This window comes from Choloepus didactylus, chromosome 4 (assembly GCF_015220235.1).
Source record: "Choloepus didactylus isolate mChoDid1 chromosome 4, mChoDid1.pri, whole genome shotgun sequence".
In the NCBI taxonomy this organism is placed as follows: Eukaryota; Metazoa; Chordata; class Mammalia; order Pilosa; family Megalonychidae; genus Choloepus; species Choloepus didactylus.
Window position 1 is genome coordinate 38,390,716 of NC_051310.1, and position 25,103 is coordinate 38,415,818.

Consider the following 25,103-nt stretch of genomic DNA (forward strand, 5'->3'; position numbering starts at 1 on the left):
TGATACCTCTACCTCACAGGGTAGTGGGCAGGAATAAATGAGAAAGCAAAGGGTACAAAACCATCTGTACAACAAGTGCAGAGCAAAGCCTCAAACAACATTAGCTATTATTCTCATTGGTTAAGCAAATCATATATTCATCAAGTAGAATAGTATTTAGCCATTAAAAATAATATTCTAGAACAACCATAAGCAAACTACCACCCTTGGGACAAACCTGGCCTGCCCATCTGTTTTGTGATCAAGTTTATTGGCGTGCAACCCTGCCCATTCATTTACATGCTGACTACGGCTACTTTTACACTATAGCAGTGCAATTAAGTAGATGAAACAGAGACAGTACGTCTCACAAAACCCAAAAGATTTATTATCTGGCCCTTTACAGAAAAAAAGTTTGCTAATCCCTGATCTAGAGAAAAGCTTACTATTATGGGAAGATGTTCACCACCTACTGAGCAAAAAGAAGTTTCTCAACAGCAAGTACAGTAAGTCTCTGTTTTCTTAAAATATGTATGTAGAAAACAAGTATAGAAGTAGGTACTTAAAGAAGTTAACCGTAACTCTCTGACTAAGGGGCTTACACATTTATTTCGTTCTTTGTGCTTATCTATACATTCCAAAAAAAGTTATTTACAATAAACATAAATCATTTCTACAATAAACATAAATCATTTCTGCAATAAGAAAAAAAAATTTATGAAAGAAACAGAAAGGAAAGAAACTTTTAATTGAGACATAGAGAGGATAAGTAACAGATTAAATGGTAAAATGACATAGAAAGGTGACCCTACACTAGTCTCTCAACTATCTGCACTTCAGTTCCTTTATTTACAAAATAGAGATTAAAGAAAATCTCTATTATTTCACAGGCTGTTTATGAACATAATATGAAGGATGCAGAGTGTTGGAAGGAACTATAAAATAGAAGTTAATATTATCACTCAATAGTGAGGCTGTGATGGCCCTGCTATCCCAGAGAAAAAATGAAAATTAAGCAACTCACCAGGTGGCTGGCCTGTTCCTTCCAGGTTTTGTAAAAAGGGAATGGTCTTTGAAGAAGAGACGGACTGAGTTCCAATTCTGGCTTCCCACTCACAGTGCTATCTCAGGTGTAGGTTCACCCACTGAAAACACCCTGCTCTCACGCGCAGCCGTGCTGTCAGCAGGAGCATCTGTGTGCTCAAAGCACTAGTTAATACCCGACACAAAGTGGGTCCTGGAGAATAAGAGCCTTTGGACATTGCATCTCAAATGTAGATAGCTAGCCAGCAAGTGGCATATCTCCCTGGAATATCTCAGAGCACAAGACCCAAAATTTATAGCATCTCAATATGCAACTTTTTATTAAAACAAAACAAAATTATCGAGAAAGACACTATCTCGGGAGAGGCGGGGCAAGATGGCAGAGTGGTGAGGAGCAGAATTTCGTCTCTCCCCTAGAGCAGCTGGCAGTTACCCAAGAACTATATGAAACAGCATTTTTAGGGTCTCCAGTAATCAGTCACACATTGGACTCAAGTTTGGAATTGGAGGAAAAGCTGAGATCGCAGCGAACATTGTAAGTTCCCCGGACCAGGGGTCTGGCGCCCCTCCCCACCCAGACCTCACAGACTGTCTTGCTGCCGGCTTCCTGAAAGGGGGGGAAAAAAGAACTAAAAAACAGCAATCTGCTGAGGGCAAGAAGGGAGGCTCAACCCAGCCTCAACTGCAGAATTAATTAACAAATTAATTAACTAACTTTGGGAGCTGGGGTGCTAAAGAAGGGCTGGGCTCCAAGAAGTGGGGGCACGTAAAAGCGGGCACCCATTCCCAGACTCCAAAAAAGCCATTTTTTTTTTTTTTTTTTTTCCCTTACATTTTGTCCCTTCTGGCTTCTCACTGATCCCTTATCTCTTTGCATTTCAATAGCCCCCGGCAGGGGTGGAACTGAAGCGGTTGGAGAGTGATTGTCAGACAATAGCCCAAAGCGTATCTTTAAATGCTCTATTCTGACACTGACAAAACTTCCAGGCTGGGGAAAGACGTTTAAAAGAGACTCTTTTTTTTCCCCTTTTTTCTTTTTCTTGATTTCTTTTCTACTTTTTTTTAAATCTAAAAGTAATATATGTGGTTATTTTCTATTGGAAAGCCCAGGTTGAGGGACTAGGCTGGGCTTGAGGGGAGACAAGAGTACCCACAGTGTCTTTGAATTCCGTATTCACTACTGAAGGCCTCCAGCCCCATCTTTAATTGGTAACTCAGGCTGACCAAGGAATCTACCTTGAGAGGCCCCAAAGAGGAGAGAGGAGAAGGGAATAGTGCCCCTGAGAGACAACTGGAGTTCTGAGGATTGGGAGAGTGGAGGGAGGCCCAGCTCAACTGGCAGTCCTCCTTCTGGGAATTCAGACCCCAGGGGCTGGAATTCAGATTCCAGCTTCAGTCAGCCACGCCCCTGACAGGCTCAGAGTCACCAGGAGAACTAAAGTCTCCACACCTCCTTACACTGGTGGGGGAGCTGCGGGCTGGCCAGCGCCACCTGCTGGACAGGAGAGGAAAAGCACCAATTCTAAAGGCCTCATAGGAGGGTCTCATTCTCAGGAAAACTCCATACCCTCCCAATGAGACCTGGGCCTCACTAGACTGGGAAAATCTGACTAGGGTCGACCATATCCAAGGAGACCCACTCACAAAAAGGTTACATAGAGGCAGAGCAAGAAACAGAAAAAACAAGAGGGGAAAAATTCTGATCAACTAAATAGAACCTAAGTTAGAGGTCTAGAATAAGTTGAACTGAATAACAGAGGCCAGAGAACAAAGCCAACCAACAAGAAAACCACTAGGTAAAAGACAGAAAACGAGCTCCAAAATAAACTAATCAAGAGAATCAGATGCCTAGACAACTTAAGATAACAAGCCATGCCAGGAAACACGAAAACATGGACCAGCCAAAGGAACAAACTAATAGCTCAGCTGAGACACAGGAGTGGAGGCAACTAATGCTAAATAAATTTGATGAAATGAAGGAAGATATAGCAAAAGAGCTGAAGGATATAAAGAAGACACTGGCTGACCATAAAGAAGAATTCATAAACTTAAAAAAACAAATGGCAGAACTCATGGGAATGAAGGCCACAATGGAGGAGATGAAAAACACAATGGAGGGACACAACAGTAGATTTGAACAGGCAGAAGAAAGGATCAGTGAACTGGAAGACAGGTCATTCGAATTCATACACACAAAAGAACAGCTGGTGAAAAAAATGGAAAAATATGAGCAGGGTCTTAGGGAGCTGAGTGACAACATGAAACGCACAAATATACGTGTTATGGGTGTCCCAGAAGGAGAAGAGAAGGGAAAAGGGGCAGAAAGAGTAATAGAAGATATATTCACTGAAAATTTCCCAACTCTTATAAAAGACAGAAAATTAGAGATTCAAGAAGTACAACGTACCCCAAATAGAATAGATCCCAATAGACCTACTCCAAGACACTTACTGGTCAGATTGTCCAATGTCAAAGACAAAGAGAGGATTCTGAAAGCAGCAAGAGAAAAGCAATCCATCACATACAAGGGAAAGTCAATAAGACTATGTACAGATTTCTCTGCAGAAACCATGGAGGCAAGAAGACAGTGGCATGATATATTTAAGATACTGAAAGAGAAAAACTGCCAACCAAGAATTCTATATCCAGCAAAACTTTCCTTCAAAAATGAGGGAGAGATTAAAACATTTTCAGACAAACAGACACTGAGAGAGTTTGTGAATAAGAGACCAGCACTACAAGAAATACTAAAGGGAGTGCTACAGGCTGATAGGAAAAGACAGGAGAGAGAGAGTTGGAGAAGAGTGCAGAAATGAAGATTATCAGGAAAGGTAAAAGGAGAGGAAAAAATAAGATATGACATATAAATTCCAAAAAACAAAATGGTAGTAGAAAGTACTGCCCTTACAGTAATAACACTAAATGTAAATGGATTAAACTCCCCAATAAAAAGACACAGACTGGCAGAATGGATTAAAAAACAGGACCCATCTATATGCTGTCTACAAGAAACTCACTTTAGACACAAGGACAAACATAGACTGAAAGTGAAAGGTTGGAAAAAGATATTTCATGCAAACAACAACCAGAAAAAAGCAGGAGTAGCTATATTAATATCAGACAAGTTAGACTTCAAAAGTGAAACAATTAAAAGAGACAAAGAAGGACACTATATATTAATAAAAGGGTCAATTCATCAAGAAAACATAACAGTCATAAATATTTATGCACCAAACCAGAATGCCCCAAAATTCATGAGGCAAACACTGCGATCACTGAAAGGAGAAATAGATACCTCTACAATAATAGTTGGAGACTTCAATACACCACTCTCATCAATGGATAGAACATCTAGACAGAGGATCACTAAAAAAACAGAGATGTTGAATTGTATGATAAATGAACTAGACTTGACAGACATTTATAGAACACTACATCCAACAACAGCAGGATACACTTTTTTCTCAAGTGCTCATGGAACATTCTCTAGGATAGACCACATGTTGGGTCACAAAGCAAGTCTCAACAAATTTAAAAATATTGATATTATACAAAACACTTTCTCAGACCACAATGGAATGAAGTTGGAAATAAATAAAAGGCAGAAGGTCATAAAATTCACAAACATATGGAGGCTAAACAACACCCTCTTAGAAAACCAGTGGGTAAAGGAAGAAATTACAAGAGAAATTAGTAAATACCTTGAGGCAAATGACAATGAAAACACAACTTATCAAAACTTATGGGATGCAGCAAAGGCAGTGCTGAGAGGGAAATTTATTGCCCTAAATGCCTATATTAAAAGAGAAGAGAGAGCAAAAATTGAAGAGTTAACTGCTCACCTGGAGGAATTAGAGAAAGAACAGCAAACTAACCCCAAAGCAAGCAGAAGGGAAGAAATAACAAAGATTAGAGCAGAAATAAATGCAATTGAGAACAGGAAAACAATAGAGAGAATCAACAAAACCAGAAGTTGGTTCTTTGAGAAAATCAATAAAATCGATGGACCACTGGCTAGGCTAACAAAAAAAAAGAGAGAGCAGATGCAAATAAATGCAATCAGAAATGGTAAAGGAAATATAACTACCGACCCTGCAGAAATTAAGGAGATAATGAGAAGATACTATGAGCAACTATATGCTAATAAACTAGACAACTTAGATGAAATGGACAACTTCCTAGAAAAGCATAAACAACCGACATTAACTCAAGAAGAAATAGATGACCTCAACAAACCAATCACAAGTAAAGAGATTGAGTCAGTCATCAAAAAGCTCCCAAAAAGGAAAAGCCCAGGACCAGATGGTTTCACATGTGAATTCTACCAAGCATTCAAGAACGAATTAGTACCAATCCTGCTCAATCTCTTCAAAAAAATTGAAGAAGAGGGAAAGCTACCTAACTCTTTCTATGAAGCCAACATCACCCTAATACCAAAACCAGGCAAAGATACTACAAAAAAAGAAAATTATAGACCAATTTCTTTAATGAATATAGATGCAAAAATCCTCAACAAAATACTCGCAAATCGAATCCAGCAGCACATTAAAAGAATTATACACCACGACCAGGTGGGATTTATTCCAGGTATGCAAGGCTGGTTCAACACAAGAAAATCAATTAATGTAATACACCACATCAATAAATCAAAGCAGAAGAACCACATGATCATCTCGATTGATGCAGAAAAGGCATTTGACAAAATTCAACATCCTTTCCTGATGAAAACACTTCAAAGGATAGGAATAGAAGGGAACTTTTTCAACATGATAAAGGCAATATATGAAAAACCCACAGCTAACATCACACTCAATGGGGAGAGACTGAAAGCTTTTCCTCTAAGAACAGGAACAAGACAGGGATGCCCACTATCACCATTGCTATTCAACATTGTGCTGGAAGTTCTAGCTAGAGCAATTAGGCAAGAAAAAGAAATAAAAGGCATCCAAATTGGAGAGGAAGAAGTAAAACTTTCACTATTTGCAGATGACATGATTCTATATGTAGGAAATCCGGAAAAATCTACAGCAAAGCTACTACAACTAGTTAATGAATACAGCAAAGTAGCAGGCTACAAGATCAACACGCAAAAATCTGTAGTGTTCCTATACACAAGTAATGTGCAACAAGAGGAGGAAATCAAGAAAAAAATCCCATTTACAATAGCAACCAAAAGAATCAAGTATTTAGGAATAAACTTAACCAAGGACACAAAAGACCTTTACATTGAAAACTATAAGAAACTGCTAAAAGAAATTGAACAAGACCTGAAAAAATGGAAGAGCATACCATGTTCATGGATTGGAAGACTAAATATAGTTAAGATGGCAATTTTACCTAAACTGATTTACAGATTCAATGCAATACCAATTCAAATCCCAACAACTTACTTTACAGAAATAGAAAAACCAATAACTAAATTTATTTGGAAGGGTAAGGTGCCCCGAATAGCCAAAAATGTCTTGAGAAAGAGGAATGAAGTCGGAGGTCTCACACTACCTGACTTTGAAGCATATTACAAAGCTACAGTGCTCAAAACAGCATGGTACTGGCATAAGGACAGATATACTGATCAATGGAATCGAATTGAGTGTTCAGAAGTAGACCCTCACATCTATGGACAACTGATCTTTGACAAGGCAGTGAAGCCAAAGCAACTGGGAAAGAGCAGCCTGTTCAATAAATGGTGTTTGGAGAACTGGATATCCATTTCCAAAAGAATGAAAGAGGATGTCCATCTCACACCTTATTCCAAAATTAACTCAAAGTGGATCAAAGACCTAAACATTAGCACCAAGACCATAAAACTCTTAGAAGAAAATGTAGGGCAGTACCTTAGAGATCTTGTGAAAGGAGGTGGTTTCTTAGACCTCACACCCAAGGCACGAGCAACCAAAGAACAAATAGACAAATGGGATCTCCTCAAAATTAAACACTTTTGTACATCAAAACAAAATTATCTTCAATAATATACTAGTATAAACTATGTGACTCCTCAGTAAAGGAGACATATCATCCAATGGGCAAATGGCTGGACTTGGGAAAGAAGCAAGATCTTCAGATAATAAGTTCACCACTCTGGTTGCAAAAGAATTTCTCTGCTGATCATCATGAACTTCTGTATCTTTGAACCACACATAAATTCACCGAAGACAGTGGTTCTCAGGGTATGGTGCAGGCACCAGTGGCTTCAGCCCCATCCAGGAACTTGCAGGAAACAAACTCTCAGGCCCCACCCTAGACCAACTGAATTAGAAATTCAGAGAGTGGGGGCCAGCAATCTGAGTTTTAACAAACGCTCCAGGAGATTATGATGCATGCCCAAAACAAGTGGCCAAAATCTCAGAGTGAACACCTCCCCACCTTTCCAATAAGTCTCAGTTTGAAGGGTTATAAGCCAAAGGACAGCCAGGAATTGAATTTAAGTCACTACCCTGGCCTGTGCCTCAGTTTATGTCTCATAAAATGAGAACTAATACCAAAGATCCTCAGAGGGTTTTAGTAAGTCATTTAACACACAATTTTACAGCATTTCTCACTGATTACGCACTGGCTAAGCCCTTTTCAAAAACTATTATAAACAGCATGCATGGTTTCCCACAGGCCTTTCAAAGCAAGAAGAGTGTCCTCTCCTCTGATCAAACTTCATCATCTTCCTCCTCCAAGTAACCCTCACACTGCTCCATACGGAATGTACCCTGTGTAGATTCTGCTGGCACATGTATATTACTTACAGCATATGAACGTACACTGGTTTGTGAGTTATCCTGTATAGCCATACCCCAGTTAGATCATCCCTTGTTTCCTGCAATGAATCAGCACTATGTGGAATCACTGTATCTTGGTTCCTAAGGACATATTGTCCTGACAAAGGCTACTGTGAGGCTTTTACAGTCTCTTCCAACTCTCCTACAGCAGAGGGCTGCAAACTTTTCTGTAATGAGCCAATTAATAAATATTCTAGTCTCTGCAGGCCATACATACAGGCTCTGTCATAATCATTCAACTCCTCCGAAGTAGCCATAGACAATTCATTAACAGTGTGGCTAGGTTTCAATAAAACTTGATTGAGGAACTCTGGAATTTAGAGTTTCATATAGTTTTTATATGTCACAAATATTACTCTTCTTTTGATTTGCTTTCAGCCATTTAAAAATGTAGAAACCACCCTTAGCTTGAAGCTGTACAAAAACTGGCTTGGGGATGGATTTGGCCCTCAGGCAAGTGATTTGTCATCTACTGTCCTAAAGCTGTAACATGTCATCGGCTGCAGCAGATTTTTTGTTTTCCAAACTTTAGATTTTGCCTTCCCAGGTACATAGTAAAGTCAGTGATATTAATAATTCTCTGCAAGAAGGAAAACTTGTCCCCCAATTCCACACTGACAGTTGGCATTTGCCATCTGTTTCGTTGGTCAGCTTCTTGAGGGGCTCATCTGCCTGCATCATTTTAGCATCCAGGGTCACACTCTTCCTCAGCAGTTTTACTGCCAATGCTATCGCTTGCAAGGCTTTTTTCCACCATTATGAGTCAAAACTCTTCACCAGAATATGAAAAAAAAATGGCAGAGAGGGAAGCCCGTGTGGAATAAATGCGGATTGGCTCATGCCCTCAGGGGAAGGGAAGGGCATTTCAGCAGCTCTCTCTCGTTGTCTGAAAAACATAAGGTCATACTCTTCTACTGTACTGGCTGGCCAGCATGAGAAAGTGTTTATTAACTATATTGTTCAGTACCATAATGTTCATATATTTTAAAATATAAAATACTCTGAGGTAAACAGTCCCATAAGGAAGCCGCACTATATAGGGTGCAGTAAATAAGACTCGTCTTTATGCATTTGGAATGCATCTGCTTGGTCATTTTCCCTCAAAGACAAGGACTTGTTTGTGCTGAGAGCAGGGCCTAATACCTACTGAGCAGGGAGTAAAGGCCTTTAAACCCTCCCATCTTCACTTCTTCACTGCCAGTCTCCACAACTCTCTTCTCCTCTGCCCTCAAATGATGGGCAGCCAATGTTAACGGATGTTTGGTTTAGGTTGCCACACGTCTGCCACTCAAACACAGAAAGCAAAACCAATCATTCCTTTAGGTACTTCCCCTGCTCACCTCTAACCAAAAATATAAAATTACTTTTCCTTTAATTTCCTGAGATAGGCAGTCGGTTAGGCAGAACATTCCTCCAAAGATGTGCATGTCCTAATCCCCAGAACCTCTGAATATGTTACCTTCCATGGCAACATGGCACATTTGCAGATGTGAGTAGGTTAGGGATCTTGAGATGGGGAAATTATCCTGGATTATGTGGCTGGGCCCAATGCAATCACAAGGATCCTTCTAAGAAGGAGGCAGGAGAGTCATAGCCAGAGAAGGAGATGTGACAAAGGAAGCAGAGGTCAGAGTGAGGGGGGTCCAGGAGCCAAGGAATGTGGGCAACATCTAGAAGCTTCCTGTACTGGGGTGAATAGTGTACCCCCAAAATTTGTGTCCACCCAGAACCTCAGAAAGTGTCCTAACTTGGAAAAAGGAACTTCACAAATGTCGTTAGTTAAGATAAGGTCATACTGGATTAGCGTGGGTCCTAAATCCAATATGACCAGTATCCTTATAAGAAGAGGGAAATTTGGACACAGAGCACAGAGAGAAGACTGTCAAGTGAAGACACAGGCAGAAACTGGAGTGAAGCATCTACAAGCCACGGAACGCCATGGACTGCCTACAACCACCAGAAGCCAGGAGAGACGTACGGAACAGATTCTTCCTTAGAGCTTGCAGAGGGAGCATGGCCTGCCAACACCTTGATTTCAGACTTCCAGCCTCCAGAACTGTGAGAAATTTCTGCTGTTAAGCCACCCAGTTTGTGGTACTTTGTTATGGCAACCCCGGGAGGCAACTCCCCTAGAGCCTCCAGAAAGAACGCAGCCAACTCATTTTAGACTTCTGACCCCCAGAACTGTAGGAGAATAAATTTCTGTGTTGTAAGCCACTAAGACTATAGTAATTTGTTAGCACAGCAACAGGAAACTGTCAGCTGCTAAAAACTTGACAGATAAATAGAAAGTGTAATGTCTAATAAGTCAACTACTTTATATCATTGCCTCTAACCCCAAAGAATGAAAGGCAAGTTTCACTCATCTCTCATGCAGGGTCCCTAAACTCTGGAACTCCTGAACATTAAATAAAATGAGGTAGTACATGGAAGGTTGATAGGGGTGAGTGGGCAGTTAGAGAACACTGTAGTCATACACAAAATCATTACCCAAGAGGACTGCAGAGGATGAGATAGAAATGGAATGTGACTTATTTATAGCAAAGCCTGCCTCCCCTCCTCAAGTGTGTGACAGAAGAGCTGTTTTAAAGTTTTATTCTTCAAACTTGGCTGCAGAACTTGGCTGCTTCTCAGAACTGTGCTTTTGTATTTAGCTTTAAAATATAAGAAGCAAACCCATGGTTAAACTGTAGGCAGAGGAGGTGCAGGCAGGAAAAAATGCTGTGGGGAGTGGAAAGAGGTTGAAATGTTATTCTTATTTAGTTAGTTGCTTAAGAAAAACAAATAGAGAATAAAATAGCAAATGGCTTGGAAAGGTTCCAAGTTGAATATTTCTGAATACTCTGGCATCCACAAGGCTCTCCAGATAAGGGTGGCACTGCAAAGCTAGCCATGGATATAGATTAGAAGTAGAGAGTGAAGAAAAAAAATGGACCCAAATGTTATAAATTCCCTCTGTCTTGTGTTTCAATGATGCAGAATTTTTACATCAACAACCCGGGAAAGCCCAGCCTATATATGCAGAAACCAATACTGATCTTCTAGAAAACAGGATTTACCAGGAGTCCTAATACAGGTCAAATCTTTTGGCCTAAGAATTCTAATTTTTCTTTACTAATAACAAATAAGAGACTGAATAGTTAAACGACGGTTTTGGTGGCTTAGAGTTACATATCTCAGAAAAACATGTACTTGATCTTACTCCACTCCTTTGGGTGTAAATTCATTATAAATAGGACCTTCTGAAGATGATATTTTTCGTTAAGGTGTGGCCAACTGAATCAGGATGGGTCTCAATCCTATTACTAGAGGGCTTATAAAAAGCCCACAGAAAGAAAACCACAAGAATCCAGAGGCCAGAAATCAATGGAATCTGGAAAGAGAATGAAGATGCCACCATGTGCATTGCCACATAACAGAAAAGCCAAGGACCAACCAGCCCCAGACTGTCATACTATTCAGGGAGAAAGCATTTCTTTGCTAACACTTTGATTTTGGACTTTTCCTAGCCTCAAAACCATGAGCCAATAAATTCCCATTGTTTAAGCCAACCCATTTTATGGTATTTGTTTTAGCAGCAAGGAAACTAAAATAATGGTACAGTTATCTACTTGATAGAATATTATGCAGCCTTTAAAACTATAATTATGATGACTATATTAATTTATATTGTAGCATAGATTAATGCTTAGAATATGTTAGGGAGACATAAAATAGTACATATACTATGATGGCTCACTTGGTTAATAAATTATATATACTACTGATACAAATGAAAAGATTGGGAGGAAACAGACCAAAATGTTCATTGTAGTTGTTTTTGCATGGTAGGAGTATGAGAGATTTTTTTCTGGACTTTATGCTTCAATTCTTTTGAAATTGAATTACTTTTTAAATGGAAAACAGTTATTTTTTAAGGGAAAGGAAGAAAAAAAACCATGAGGGGAAAGCTCAGCTTTACCAATATCTCATCATGTGAGTTTCAAAACTCAAAATGTTTTACATTTTTTTGCTTCAGGGACCCCCACATGAAGAATGAGGTTATTATATACATTAGGGACATATCCTAGGTTTAGTAGTATAAAAAATTTTATAATGCTAAATATATCTCATGCTTTCTTTTTGTCACATCTTTGCTCACACTGCTCCCATCCCTTAGAATCTCCTCTTGGCTCTTTTCCATCAAGCCAAATCCTACCCTTCCTTAAAGATGCAATTCAAGTCCTTTCTCTTCCAAATTTCTTCCTCCCCTGTAAATCTGCCTTTTCCACATCAACTCTCTGATAATTAATTGCAGACAGCCTTGTGATTCTTTTGTTTACATAATTCAACTTCTTAAAAAAAAAAAAAAAAAAAAAACACTGGCTTTAGAATAAAGCAAACCTAGATTCAAATTCCAACACCACCACTTACTACCAGTTACTTACATACTCCTGCTGATCCTCAGTTTCATTATATGTAATACAGGGCAAACACCACTTATCTAACAGACTATTCAGATGATTAAATGGTTCAGTGTCTACAAAGCACCTAGCACAGTATCTGATACACAGTGGACAACCAATAATTGCTCAAGGTCTTCCTTTATCCTGCACCATCTGGTCTCCCCAGCTGGACTGAAAGGTTCTCCAGAAAAGGGCTTGTGCTATGCTACTTTTTACTCCCCACAAAATAGTGCAGTGCCTTGCCAGAAGACAGTCAATAAGTATACAACTTGTTGATTTGATTTTTGCAAGGAGCACTGAAATTTAGGCAGAGACAAATTAGGCATTTTCAGTAGTATTACATTGACAGATATGAGCTACTTCCTGGCTGTTTTCTAGACCAAGGAGATTTCCTTGAGTCAGATAATATTTCCTCCAGATAAACTTCTTTTCAAGTCCATTTCATATTAGAGTCATTAGCCTGTATATATTATTCCCCCATCCTACAGTTCAAAAAAATAGGTTAGGGAGGACAAATGTCATTCTGTTACTGCAGTGACACTACACTTCAGAGTCATCTCCCTACTTCTACTTGCCCAGTAACTGGTGCCACCAGCTATCCAGCTGCCCAGGACTGAATGCTGGGCATGAGCCTTGACTCCTTTTCTCTCACTCTCCAAATAAAATAAATCACAAATCCTATCAATTCTACTTCCTAAATACACTGGAAGTTTCTATCTCTTTTCTTCATCCCTACTACCACCTCCCTAAACAAAGCAACCACTCAGTAGATGCCTTTTCTTAAAAATTTTTAGAAAACTGAGGCCATACAGACAGGCCCATCATCTTTCAAAGCCAAACCTTTGGGTTTTACTTCTGGAAGTGACTACCTAGAAATTTTCAAATAAACCCAACTACCAAGAGGATCCAGAAAGACTGGAAATAATGTTTTTAAAAATAATGTTTGAAGGCATTAGTGAGCTGCCAAAGGAGTAAGAATCTGAAAGAAGAAAGCTAAGAAGGTGAGTCCAGCATTTGGAGCTTCTTTTCCATCCCAAGGGCATTACCAGTATTTTTAAGCAGAAGTCATGACTGAGAAGCTAAGCAATTCTTTCAGCAGTCTAGTCAAGCTTAGGGGACAAAAATTGAAAGTCAGAATCTACTATGGAGCAAGAGCCTGAGTGAACTCCCAAGGATGTTTTTTGGAACCAGAAGGGTTCCCTCCCAAGAGTAAAAGTGATCTAGAAATATACTAGCCCTAGTGAGGACTGCATTTCCACTATAAACAATCTCTATATCTGAATAGATCAAGATAATCTATCCCAAGTTTGACATGAAGTAAAAAAAAACAAAAAAACAAAAAACAAAAAAAACCTAAATCCTCTTAATAGCACTCAATGCCTTAAATTATCTCTCCAATGTTAGTTATAACAATACCCATAACTGAATTAAAAAAAAAAAAAACTAGGTATACAAAAAGTGAAAGAAAAAAGCAGAGAATAGAAACAGTCCAGCAAGTGACACAGATTTTGAAGTTTAACTATCATTACTATGCCTTAAGGAATTAAATGACAATATAGAGAATTTTAGCAGAAGACTGGAAACTATGAAAAGGAATTAAATGGAAATCTTAGAACATAAAAATGCAGTAACTGAAGTTATGAATTCATTGGGATGGATTTATACTCACAAATTAGATGCAGTTGAAGAGAGAATTAGTGAACTGGAAGATAAGTCCATTGAAAATACTAATATTGAAACACAAAGAGACAAAAAGATAGAAAATATTAAAAGAGCATTTCATATGTTTTTATATGAAACACTGGAAAAGTCATATACATATGAATAGATATTCATATGTATATACGCACCAATCAAATCAAAAGAACTGCTATGAACCTTAAGTAGAATAAAAAGAAAATCATACCTCATAGTAAAAGTGGTGAAACCAAAGCTAAAGAAATATTAAATTCAGCCAGAGGGAGGGAGAAAAAAGAGACTACCTTTGAAGTACAACAATAAAACCTAATGCTGACTTCCCAATGGAAACAATGGAAGCCAGGAGACAGTGGGAAATATCATCAAAGTGATGAAAGCAGCACTACAATTCTGTATCTAACAAAAAAATATCCTTTAGAAAAATGAAGTTGAAGCAGAGTTTTAGACAAACAAAAATTGAGGGAATTTACCCTCAGCAGATCTGCACCAAAGAAAATACTAAAGAGAGTTCTTCAGAAAAAAAAAAAAAAGGTAAATGATCTCAGGTGTAAGTACAGCAATGCAGAAAATAATAAAAAGAAATGGAAAAGATAACTTTTAGTAAATATAAATAATTATTATATATAACATTTTAAAACAAAATTGGAAGTGAACTGGTTAAACAATCACAATGGGATAAGATTTGTTTCCAGTTTTTGAATATTATTCACCAAAGACACAAGCTCTTCTGGGAATTGGTAGTTGTCTATATACCTATTTCTATGCCTACATTTATATCTTTGTATATTTTTTCCATTCCCTCAATGAGATAAATTTTTAGAAGTAGAAACGCTGGTCAAAGGCTTGGCCATTTTTGGTTTTGATTTGTATTGCCAAATTAAAATACTTTAGAAAAGTAATCCTCTTATGATTTTTTTTTTCATTTATATCCACTATTAGCTTTTTATTTTTCATGTTCACAATCCTAGCAATAGGAAATTTACTCTGTGGTCATTCAGATTCTCCACTGTAGGGATACTACAAAGGTGGATCAGTAAGCTAAAGTGAGAAACTATCTGCCAAAATTAAAATTTTAGACTCTTTTAAATGAAATGGGGGGTTGGATTTAAAAGATAAAATGAAGCCCTACACACACCAGAGGCTTTTCTAGTTAGAAAGTTATGCTTATGAAAATGCATCATATTAAACCACACTGACATCCCTCCACACTAAAAATACCATCTCTTTTATCTGTGGACACCAATTCTACTGGTCTAGAATTTGCTTGCATTCCTATCTCCTGCCAACCAAGATAATGTGGTGGGGAACTCATCTTCTGGCAGTCTAATCCCAGGAGGAAAGAAAAACAGAACATTCTTTTCCTAAGGCAACAAAAAACCTTCAAAATAGATAATGAAAGGAATCTTAAAATGCAGATTGAATAATTAAATTAGTTACCCAGAACAGTCTCCCAAGTTAGTCTTTGGAAACTTTATTTAATGTTAAAAACAAAGAAAGGAAGAAAAGAATAAAACAAAGGAAGCCCCAAATCTCTACTAAAAAGCATTTGCTTTAAACATTATGATTTACCTGTTTTCAAAAATTTTGCCTGTGTTAACTAAATTTTAAAAGAAAGTAATGCAGTCTATGAAAGAATGAGCACATGATAAAATGTAGCTTTCTTTATTTTAGAAAGTTCCAGAATGCTAGAATTGGTGAATATTTTTGAGTTCACTCAGCTTAGCTAACCTTCACTAATAAAAAGTAGAAACAATTTATGCAGAGTCAAAAGTGAGCTAGTAAAGCAGCCAGAATAAATGCCCAGATATCCTGGTCCAATCATGTACTCTTCCATGACACTCTAGACTTATTTTCATACAGGAAAGAGGTGGGAAGGAATCACATTTATATGGCACTTTCAAAGTCTCTCCATTTTATTTAGTGCAAAACTTGATTTGTCCCAGGGGAACTTCGGTGAACTCCCAGGTACAGCCAAGTAAAAAGGCCCCTTCTTGTTCTTTGTCACCCTCAAATCCTTCCTACATTTTATCAGTCACCAAATCCTGTTTGTCTGCCTCCTAAACATCTCTCAAACATATCCCCCTCATCTATAGTCCTTCTGCCACTGAGTTGTACCTCATTTTTTTATCACATGAATTCCTATAAAAGCTCTAAACTGTATTCCTGTCTTCATTCCTATCATTTTTTACACCCTCCCTCCACTAAATCCATTATCCACACTGAACATAGGACTTTCCTGCTTCAAATCTTTCCATGGAGAAATTTTTAATGAAGAAAATAGTGTGCAAGGGTTTCCTTCTAATTAGGTGTAATAACTACGTGAGTCAGGGTCTCATCTGCAAACCAACAGCACATACAATACAGGGTAATTCTGGGAGGGTTTATACCCAAAAGGACCAAGCATAAAGAAGTGGCAGGCTATAGGGGAACCATAAGAGAACACTCAGGAAGCCCTGGCTAATGGAAGTAGATGTAGTAGACACCTTCTAAAATGGCCCACAATGAACACCACCTCTTGGTATTCACACTCTTGTGTAAGCCCCTCACCTTGAAATGAAGGAGGGATCTAGTGACCTGCTCCTAACAAAAGAGCTGGGATGTTATGTCTGAGACTCTGTTATAGAGGTTAAGACTCCCACTCCCCTGTCTCTCTGCTCTTCTCACTTGCCCACTCTGATGAAACAAGTTGCTGAGTAAATAGTTTCTGATCCTCAGCATGCCTTTGTCACCAGGACCTGCAAGCTCCCAGACTCTCAGTTATGCTGGGACCTGTCACTGCCTTCTATGAATTCCAAAATAATGTCCCATCCTAGCCTCCTCCCCAGCCTTGCCTCTTCCCAGCCACATTGTTCCCTTCGTAGTGCATACCACTGCCTGTGTAACTAAAATAATATTACATTTACTTTTTGGAAGTATGCATTAAATCAATTTCTTCCAAGGACTTCAAGGGTTCTAGATCATAAGGGAAAGTGACCTCAGGCTATCTCAGCAACACAGAAGCTAGACCCAAATTACACCATAAAAGTATTCTATAACTAGAAACTAAAGTGTGAAGGAAGCCAGCAATTACAAGACTATGTAACTACCCCTTTGATATACAATGAATGGTGGCATTATGCTTTATATCCTTTCTCTAAAACTCTTACTTCATCTCTGACACCAAGTATTACTGCCAATGTTCAGTGCCACCATTTACATACTGTTCCTGATGTCTGTATAACACACAATTAGTTACGAGAAGTGCTAACTACACAAGTGTCTTAAATGTTATTAGTGAGCCAAAGAAAGAAACAGTTCACCACCAGAATGATACTTTATTTAACTTTCACTGTAAAAATGTTTCTTGGGGTGTCTGATGACTTTGGGTTTAATGTCAATCCAATTTAGGTTATATAGGCCTCTCTAAAATATTTCCAGAAAAGTTCAAAAACATACAGTCTCACATTTTTTTTTGACAGCAGGGAAGTGTATTAACTTCTGAAAGACCAAAAAGTTAAAGAATGAAACTTTGAAAATCATTGCAAGAAGCCTTTTTCCACATTATGTGGTCCAATCATCTCACTTTACAGAAGAGGAAATGAAGCCAAAGTAATATTTTGTTTACTAAGTTAATGGTGGGTACACAGGGTTCATTTCATTATGCTTCTTTCTATCTTACATGGACACTGAATATTTCTTTTTTATGTAGGAAGTATTCCATAATTGGGAAGGAAAGAAAGGAGGAGACAGGGAGATGAAACAAGAAACAGAACCAGAGAGACAAACTGCCCCACCCAGAGACCAACAGCAATAAGTACAGAAACTGGAACCACATACCCTGGGATCCCAACTCTCAGCTTGGCATCTCCCAGCACACTTTACTGCCTCCTGATCCAAGACTGGGTCAAGCTGAAGCCCACCTAAGAGTCCAGAGTTCTATCTGATATAAGTACCACTCTAGTTGGAAAGTTGTCAAGACACATGGTAAATGCCTCTCAGAAAACCAGACAAAATCAGAAAGCACCTACTTTTTCTTACTCAAAAGAATTCCTAGTTAAAATGGAAAGTAAATATTTCAGAAAATCTTTACCCAAGAAACAAGAGCACCAGCATGCAGAAAGAAGCTTTAGCATCACAAATGTGCTAAGTCAACCCAAGCCAAGTTTCCAAGAATAGCATGAAAGCAGAAGAGTTGCCTACAGCATTTTCATTTACTTAATTTAACCAGTGGTCGTTGAGCCCCAATAATGTGATCATGGAGGTTTGTGGATGGTAAACACAGAAGTGGCATGAGGTGCTAGAAAGGACACTGAGTGGGGCAATCAGGCTATAAGGACAACATCATGACTTCACTGGGAACTAGCTGAGTAACCTTAAACAAGTTATTTTCTTCTCCATACTTCAGTTTTTTCATCTTTACAATGAGGGATGTCGACTAGAAAATCTCTAAGATGAAACTACTAAAATCCCTTAATTCCTACTCTATGGCAAGAACCTGATTCTTCCACATCTGAGAAATCTACAAATAATTATGAAATCACTATATCGCATTTGAAAACAGCAACTTCTCCATTCCTTTGCAACACGTAGTATACTTAGATACTGTGAAACAAAATAAGTGCTTTTCAAATTTAGCAGGGCACCAGATCTTTCTGAGAACACTTTAAACCTAAAATTCCTAGGCCCCAGCCCAGAAATATTGAATGAAAATTTCTAGGAGGAAAGGGGGTGTGTGCCTATGAGGATCAGTATTTCTATAAGCACCCATAAGTGAACTGATATATAGTCAGGTTTAAATATCATACCATATCAGACAATTCAATAAACCAGGATCCTTAGGCTCCAGGAATATAAAAAAGGTCAGCAGGTCTAGGTGCCATAATAAATATTTAAAGTTTTCTTTCAAATAGATTTTTAATGTGACCAATACATTTTTCATACATACCTCTAATCCAAAATTTGAATACGAATGATGAAAAACTAAATTAGAAAGTCTGTTAAACTCAATAAATAAATCATGCCTTGAGAAAGTACAGCTTCTTACAGTTAATAACATTTAAAAAAATAAAAAGAAAATGAAGAATATTCTAAAAAGCATGTGCTTAAGAAACCCACCATCATTACTCATAGATCAGAAGGTTACCATCTTAAATGGCATTTAAAAGTCACAACGACATTATGGACATAATCACCCCACTTATTAATCGGAAGTTTACCCAAAAGCTCCATTTCTCTAGCTTTGGATTTTTAAATGTCAGCATCTGAATCAACACAATACAATACAGTCCAAGCTGAAAATGTCTAATAATAAACAAGAGAAGGAAAACAAAAATGAAAGCACTACTTGTATAATTCCTACACGTGTGAATTTTAGTTGTAGATACCTAATGAAAGATTCGGTTTTAAAGGTACAACCTTGAATAGATCATTATACAAGAGGACTTCCATAGGAAAATATTTTGAATTGGTTTTGGCGTCAAGATTCAACCTTTATGACATCTTGAGAACTGTCCTGCAGGAGGTAAGTTCTTGGTCATAGTTAAAGAAAAGCCAACAGCCCTGGGAGTAGAGAACTATATAAACACCCCATGATTCAAACACAACCGTGATTTAAATAAGTCGGGTTAACTAGGTTTGAATGACTCCAGGTCCTGATCCTACACTAAGCAATAGGGAAGCCTTCATCCATTCTAACAGATTGAACAGATCTAATGTCCTTTTTATAGCAACTTACTAACATAGCCAATAAGATGAACACGTGCATGCCCCCTGCACAAATTTTCACAAGGAAGCAAGAAATACTTCCATTACCAATGGTCATTTCCCTAAAGAACTACAGCAATTGACAACTTTATTTTTAAATGATCAAATGAAAAACAAATCCCCATTTAACTCCCAAAAAGTCAAAATCAAATTCTCAGAAACCTGTAGCAAGTTTTTGCTTTTAACATTATCCCAAACGTTACAGTGGAAAGGTGCTTGGATTGTGTGACCTTTATGTTTCCTATTAATCTTTAATAAGCCATGGATTTGCAACCCCCTGAGTAATGTTTGCATTTTGTGTTTCCTGTGTTTTGAGAAAGCAGCTCACTGTATGAATTTACTTTACTCAACTTATGAACAGCACCAATATTTATACCTTTTATAATCTATTTCTTCTTCAAGTGACACTTTTCTACAAGACCTAAAGATAAAAGAAACAGCAGCAAAGCAGCATCCATTCTGGACTACTTCCATGCCAAGCAGGATGTAAGAGGCCTTATTCATTTTATTTAAATGAATATTCACAAGAACCCCACAAAGTACAATCCTAGCTCCTGCCATCTTGTTTCCCATTTAACATATGAAGAAAACTAAGGCTCAGAGACATTAAACAAGTAGAAGCGGTAGAGCTAGGAAGCAGGAGAGCTGGAATTTTAATCCAGGTCTAACTCCAAAGCCCATGTACCTGCCAGCATCCCCAGTCTCCTGGTTTGGGGTAAGTTAAGAAGGGAACAATTAATAAATATCTATTATTCCGTATGCCTTACTAATTGGTTAGCCCCATTTGTCTATTTTTCTTTACTATAACTTAATAAGCCTGTCTCTTAGAGATGGTTATTTACACCTCTGCTTGCATAGCAATGGATTAGGAATTTGACACTCAAAGCAAGAATAATTTGAGAAGTCTATTTTTATAAGAAAAAAAAAAGAAACGCTCACCATATTGAACATCCAGGAATATCTAGTTCAACATTGCCCACATGAACAGCCAGAGAGCGAACACAATATTGCAGAATGCCTAGTATTCAGAAGACAACTCAAATATTTAGTGAAATGAATACATGTTAACTCATTTTCCTTATTTACATGCAATACAGTTAGGTTAAATTTTCATGAACATGCAGACTTTCGGTGTGTAATAAGAAGCAGTTAATTCTTCAAACTCAACATGTGAAAAAATAAAACTTAACCTACCACATTTCTTCCCTTAAAAATGTATTTTTCTTCCAAACATCCTATTTGATTCAACAGACCAGTGCTAAAAACCCAGGGCTTCTTCCCTCCCCTCCAATTCCATATTCACTCAGTTTCCAAGTCATTTTAATTTCAGACTCTTAAATCCCTCTTACTAGCCGCTCTCAGTTCTGAGGGGCACTTACCCTGCTAGACTATTAAACTCCTTCCCTCTCTCCCAGATAGAGAACTAACCCCCCTGCAGCCTCCAACCTATCCTTAAGCCAATCAATTTAGCACACAGGGGCAAGACTCAATATCAAAGAGATGTTGATCATACAACTCCCAGGACAAAAGTTTTTCATGATTCAATTGCCTGTAATCCAACACTCTCTAAAGTCTGGCTCCAACTAGCCTTCCAAAATCTTCCCTCCATTCACTCCTCTTAATTCACCCTACACTCAAGCTAACTGGTTCTGGCTGCTGTTCACCTTCCCCAGAGCTATGTTTTTGCTGAATCCGTCTCACCACCTGGGATGTTCTTCCTTTCTGATTTCCACATAAAGCAACCCTACTCATTCTTTAAAACCAAGTTCAAAGCCCACTCCTCCAGGAGCCCATCCCTGACTTCGCATGCCAGAAGTAATCACCCTCTCTTCTGAGCTTACATAAAACTCTACAAGGACATCCCATCTCTTTTTGGAAATTAACACTTAGGCTCAATTACAGTTATTTCTGCAGATCTTCTCTCTCCTAATAACTGTAAGCATCTAATACATACACACCTCTGTAACTCCCACAGCATCTAACCCAGATCTTGCATATATTATGGGCTCAAAGAATATTTGATTAATACATTTTACACTAAAGCCTTGACACTGAAGGAGAAAATGTCACCATCCGCATTGCTTAGGCAGCCTTTGGGTTTAAAGAAAACTAAATTAACACAATATATTTCAAGTGTTCAATACCAAGTAAAGCAATTAAAATGTAAGTTCCTTGAATATTCGAACTGATATGAGAAGAAAACAATATTCATTTATCAGCCAATCCAATTTAGGCAGAAAACAGTTTTCTAGCCATCAACCATCAGTTGACTCTATACACAACTTAGACACACACCAGGCAGCTCACACAGTTTAACAGCTCGCACAAAGATGCCTTACTTTGCGGTAGACGATCATATTTGGAGAACTCTCCTCTGGATCTCCAATCCCCACTGCTCTTTGATCCCCTGATCCCTGAGCCATTCCGAGTGCCTTCACTCACGCTGCAAGAATAAATGAAAGGACTGTTAAATCATGGAGGAATTATATAAAGAAAGCTTTGAAAAGCAAAAACTAAATATCTCTGGGCAGGTGGCATGAAAACACAGCATATATAATTTCTTATTTTTCCTCATTAAAGTAAGAGGCATTAAAAAAAGAGTTAGGGATGATTGTGGTCTTAGTATTATTCACACACATTCTTCAAATCCCAAAGCAACACGTTCTTTATTTTCAGAATCATGCAACCTCGGAGTGAATATATGCCAGCCTTAATAACCTCCTAAAGACAGATGAAGCCAATGATTTTGATTTTGACTTTGTTTTTTTTTACCAAAGCTCATTTTTTTATTAATTCTATACATTAAAATATGAATATTTTGTTAGGGAAATGCAAATCAAAATCACAAGGAGAAACCATTTCATACCCACTAGAATGGTTATTATTTAAAAATCAAAAAATAATAAGTGTTGGTGAGGATGTAGAGAAATAAGAACCCTTTTACATTGCTGGTGGCACTGTAGATTGGTACAGCCATTATGGAAATCAGTTTGGCATTTCCTCTAAAAGTTGAAAATAGAATAATCATATATCCCAGAAATCCCATTTCTTGATTATATACCCAAAAGAACTGAAAGTAGGGACCAGGCAGAAATATAACTACCAATGTTTATAGCAGCATTATTCACAATAGCCAGAAGTTAGAAGCAACTCAAGTGTTCATCAGTGGATCAATGAATAAACAAAATGTGGTACATCCATATAAAGAAATATTATTCAGTCATTAAAAAGGAAGTTCTGATGCATGCTACCACGTGCATGAAACTTGAAGACATCATGTTGCATGAAATAAGCCAGGCACAAAAAGACAAATACTGTATGATGTCGCTTATATGAAATACCCAGAAGAAGCAAACTTCATAGAGATAGATGGTAGTTTGTAAGTTACCAAAGGCTGTGGAATGGGGGAAATAGGGAGTCATTGCTTCATGGATGAGTAGTTTCTGTTTGAGTTGATGAAAAAGTAGGGGTGATGGATTTTGGCAATGGTAGCACAATATTGTGAATATAATTAATACCACCGAAATGTACATGTGAATGTGGTTGAAATGGGAAATTCTGTGCTGTATATTTGTTGCTACAATGAAAAGTTTAAAATTAAAAAAAAAAACACAAGGAGATACCTCTTTACATCCATTAGGTTGACTATAATATAAAAAAAAACAGAAAACGAGTATGGTTGAGGATGTGGAGAAATAGTAACCCTCATACATTACAGTGGGTATGTAAAATAGTACTGCTACTGTAAAAAACAGTTTGGCTGTTCCTCAAAAAGTTAAACATGTCGTATATATGGTAATAGAATAAAAATTTTTAAATAAATTCATGGAACTATACTACACAAACAGTGAAACCTAAGTTGAATCATGGACTATAGTTAAGAATATAATTATAAAAATGTGCTATCATCAATTGTAACAGATGTTCCACATCAATGTAAGGTGTTAATAAAAGGGTGGTATATGGGAATTGTGTATTTTATGCATGGTTGTACTGTAAACTCACAACTTCTCTAATATAAAAAAGTTAAACATAAATTTACCATATGACCCAGCAATTCCACCCATAGATATATACTCAAAAGAACTGAAAACAGATATTCAAACAAAACTTGTACACAAATGTTCATAGCAGCATTATTCACAATAGCCAAAATGTGGAAACAACCCAAATGTCCTCCAACAGATGAATGGATACACAAAATGTAGTATATCCACACAATGGAATATTACTCAGTGATAAGAAGACATGAAGTACTAATACAGGCTATAGTAAGGATGAACCTCGAAAACATTATGCTAAGTGAAAGAAGCCAGATACAAAAGGCCACATATTGTATAATTCCATTACATAAAATAGCCAGAATAGGCAAGTCCATAGAGACAGACTGGTGGTTGCCAGCAGATGGGGGGAGGGAGAATGGGGGTAATTGCTAAATGAATATAGGGTCTCTTCTGAGGGTGATGGAAATGTTTTAGAACTAGATAGAGGTGATAGTTGCACACCACTGTGAATGTACTAAATGCCACTAAATTGTACACTTGAAAATGCTTAATTTTATTTTATGTGAATTTCACCACAATTAAAAAAACATTTTTAATTTGGCTTTTTTAAAAACCTGAAAAGAGAAGAGTGAGACAATGACAAGAATATGGAATTTTTTTTTTCCTTCCCCCATTTTTCTACTCATCCATCCATAAACTAGACAAAGGGGAGTATGGCTTTCCCAATCACATTGTCACCCCTCATAAGCTACATTTTTATACAATCGTCTTCAAGATTCGAGGGTTCTGGGTTGTAGTTTGATGGTTTCAGGTATTTACTGCTAGCTACTCCAATTCGCTAGAACCTAAAAAGGGTTGTCTATATTGTGCGTAAGAGTGCCCACCAGAGTGACTTCTCGGCTCCTTTTGGAATCTCTCTGCCACTGAAGCTTATTTCATTTCCTTCCACATCCACCTTTTGGTCAAGAACATGTTCTCCATCCCCTGATGCTGGGTCCAGATTCCTCCCCAGGAGTCACAAGAATATGGAATTTTTGAGTGAAGAGGCAAGTTCAATTCTTGGTGTGGCATTATATTTGCCGTGTGACCATGAGCAAATTAAATAACCTGCTACGTTTCTTCTCTTTTTAAGAAAACAAGCATGTTAATTGCTGGCTATTTGACCAGAACCACACTAAGGCACCTTCCTCCACATGGCTCTCATCAGTGAAATGTTAACTCCACCAAGCCCCTCAGAGGTAAGAGTCAAACAAGCTGAGTGTGAAAGTATCATACAAAGCCATACAAGTCCTTAGCAAATGTTATCACTAATCTAAGAGCCCGCCTGGGCTATTTGCACAAAATTCATAGGCTTTTCATCAAAGAAACTTTTATAAATATCATACTTGTCAGAAAAGGCCATTTCAATTTAAAATAAAAATGCA

At 37.8% G+C, this 25,103-nt stretch overlaps 1 protein-coding gene across 3 annotated transcripts in view; it reads right to left on the reverse strand.

Moving 5' to 3' along the window:
* Positions 1 to 25,103, reverse strand: part of RGS6 (regulator of G protein signaling 6) — a 629,792-nt gene that overhangs the window by 574,756 nt on the left and 29,933 nt on the right. For all 3 annotated transcript variants that reach the window (XM_037832376.1, XM_037832375.1, XM_037832377.1), the window contains exon 2: positions 22,015 to 22,118. In XM_037832376.1, coding sequence (XP_037688304.1) covers positions 22,015 to 22,098 — 84 coding nt within the window. In that variant the 5' untranslated portion in view covers positions 22,099 to 22,118. The remainder of the gene's footprint in view (positions 1 to 22,014; positions 22,119 to 25,103) is intronic.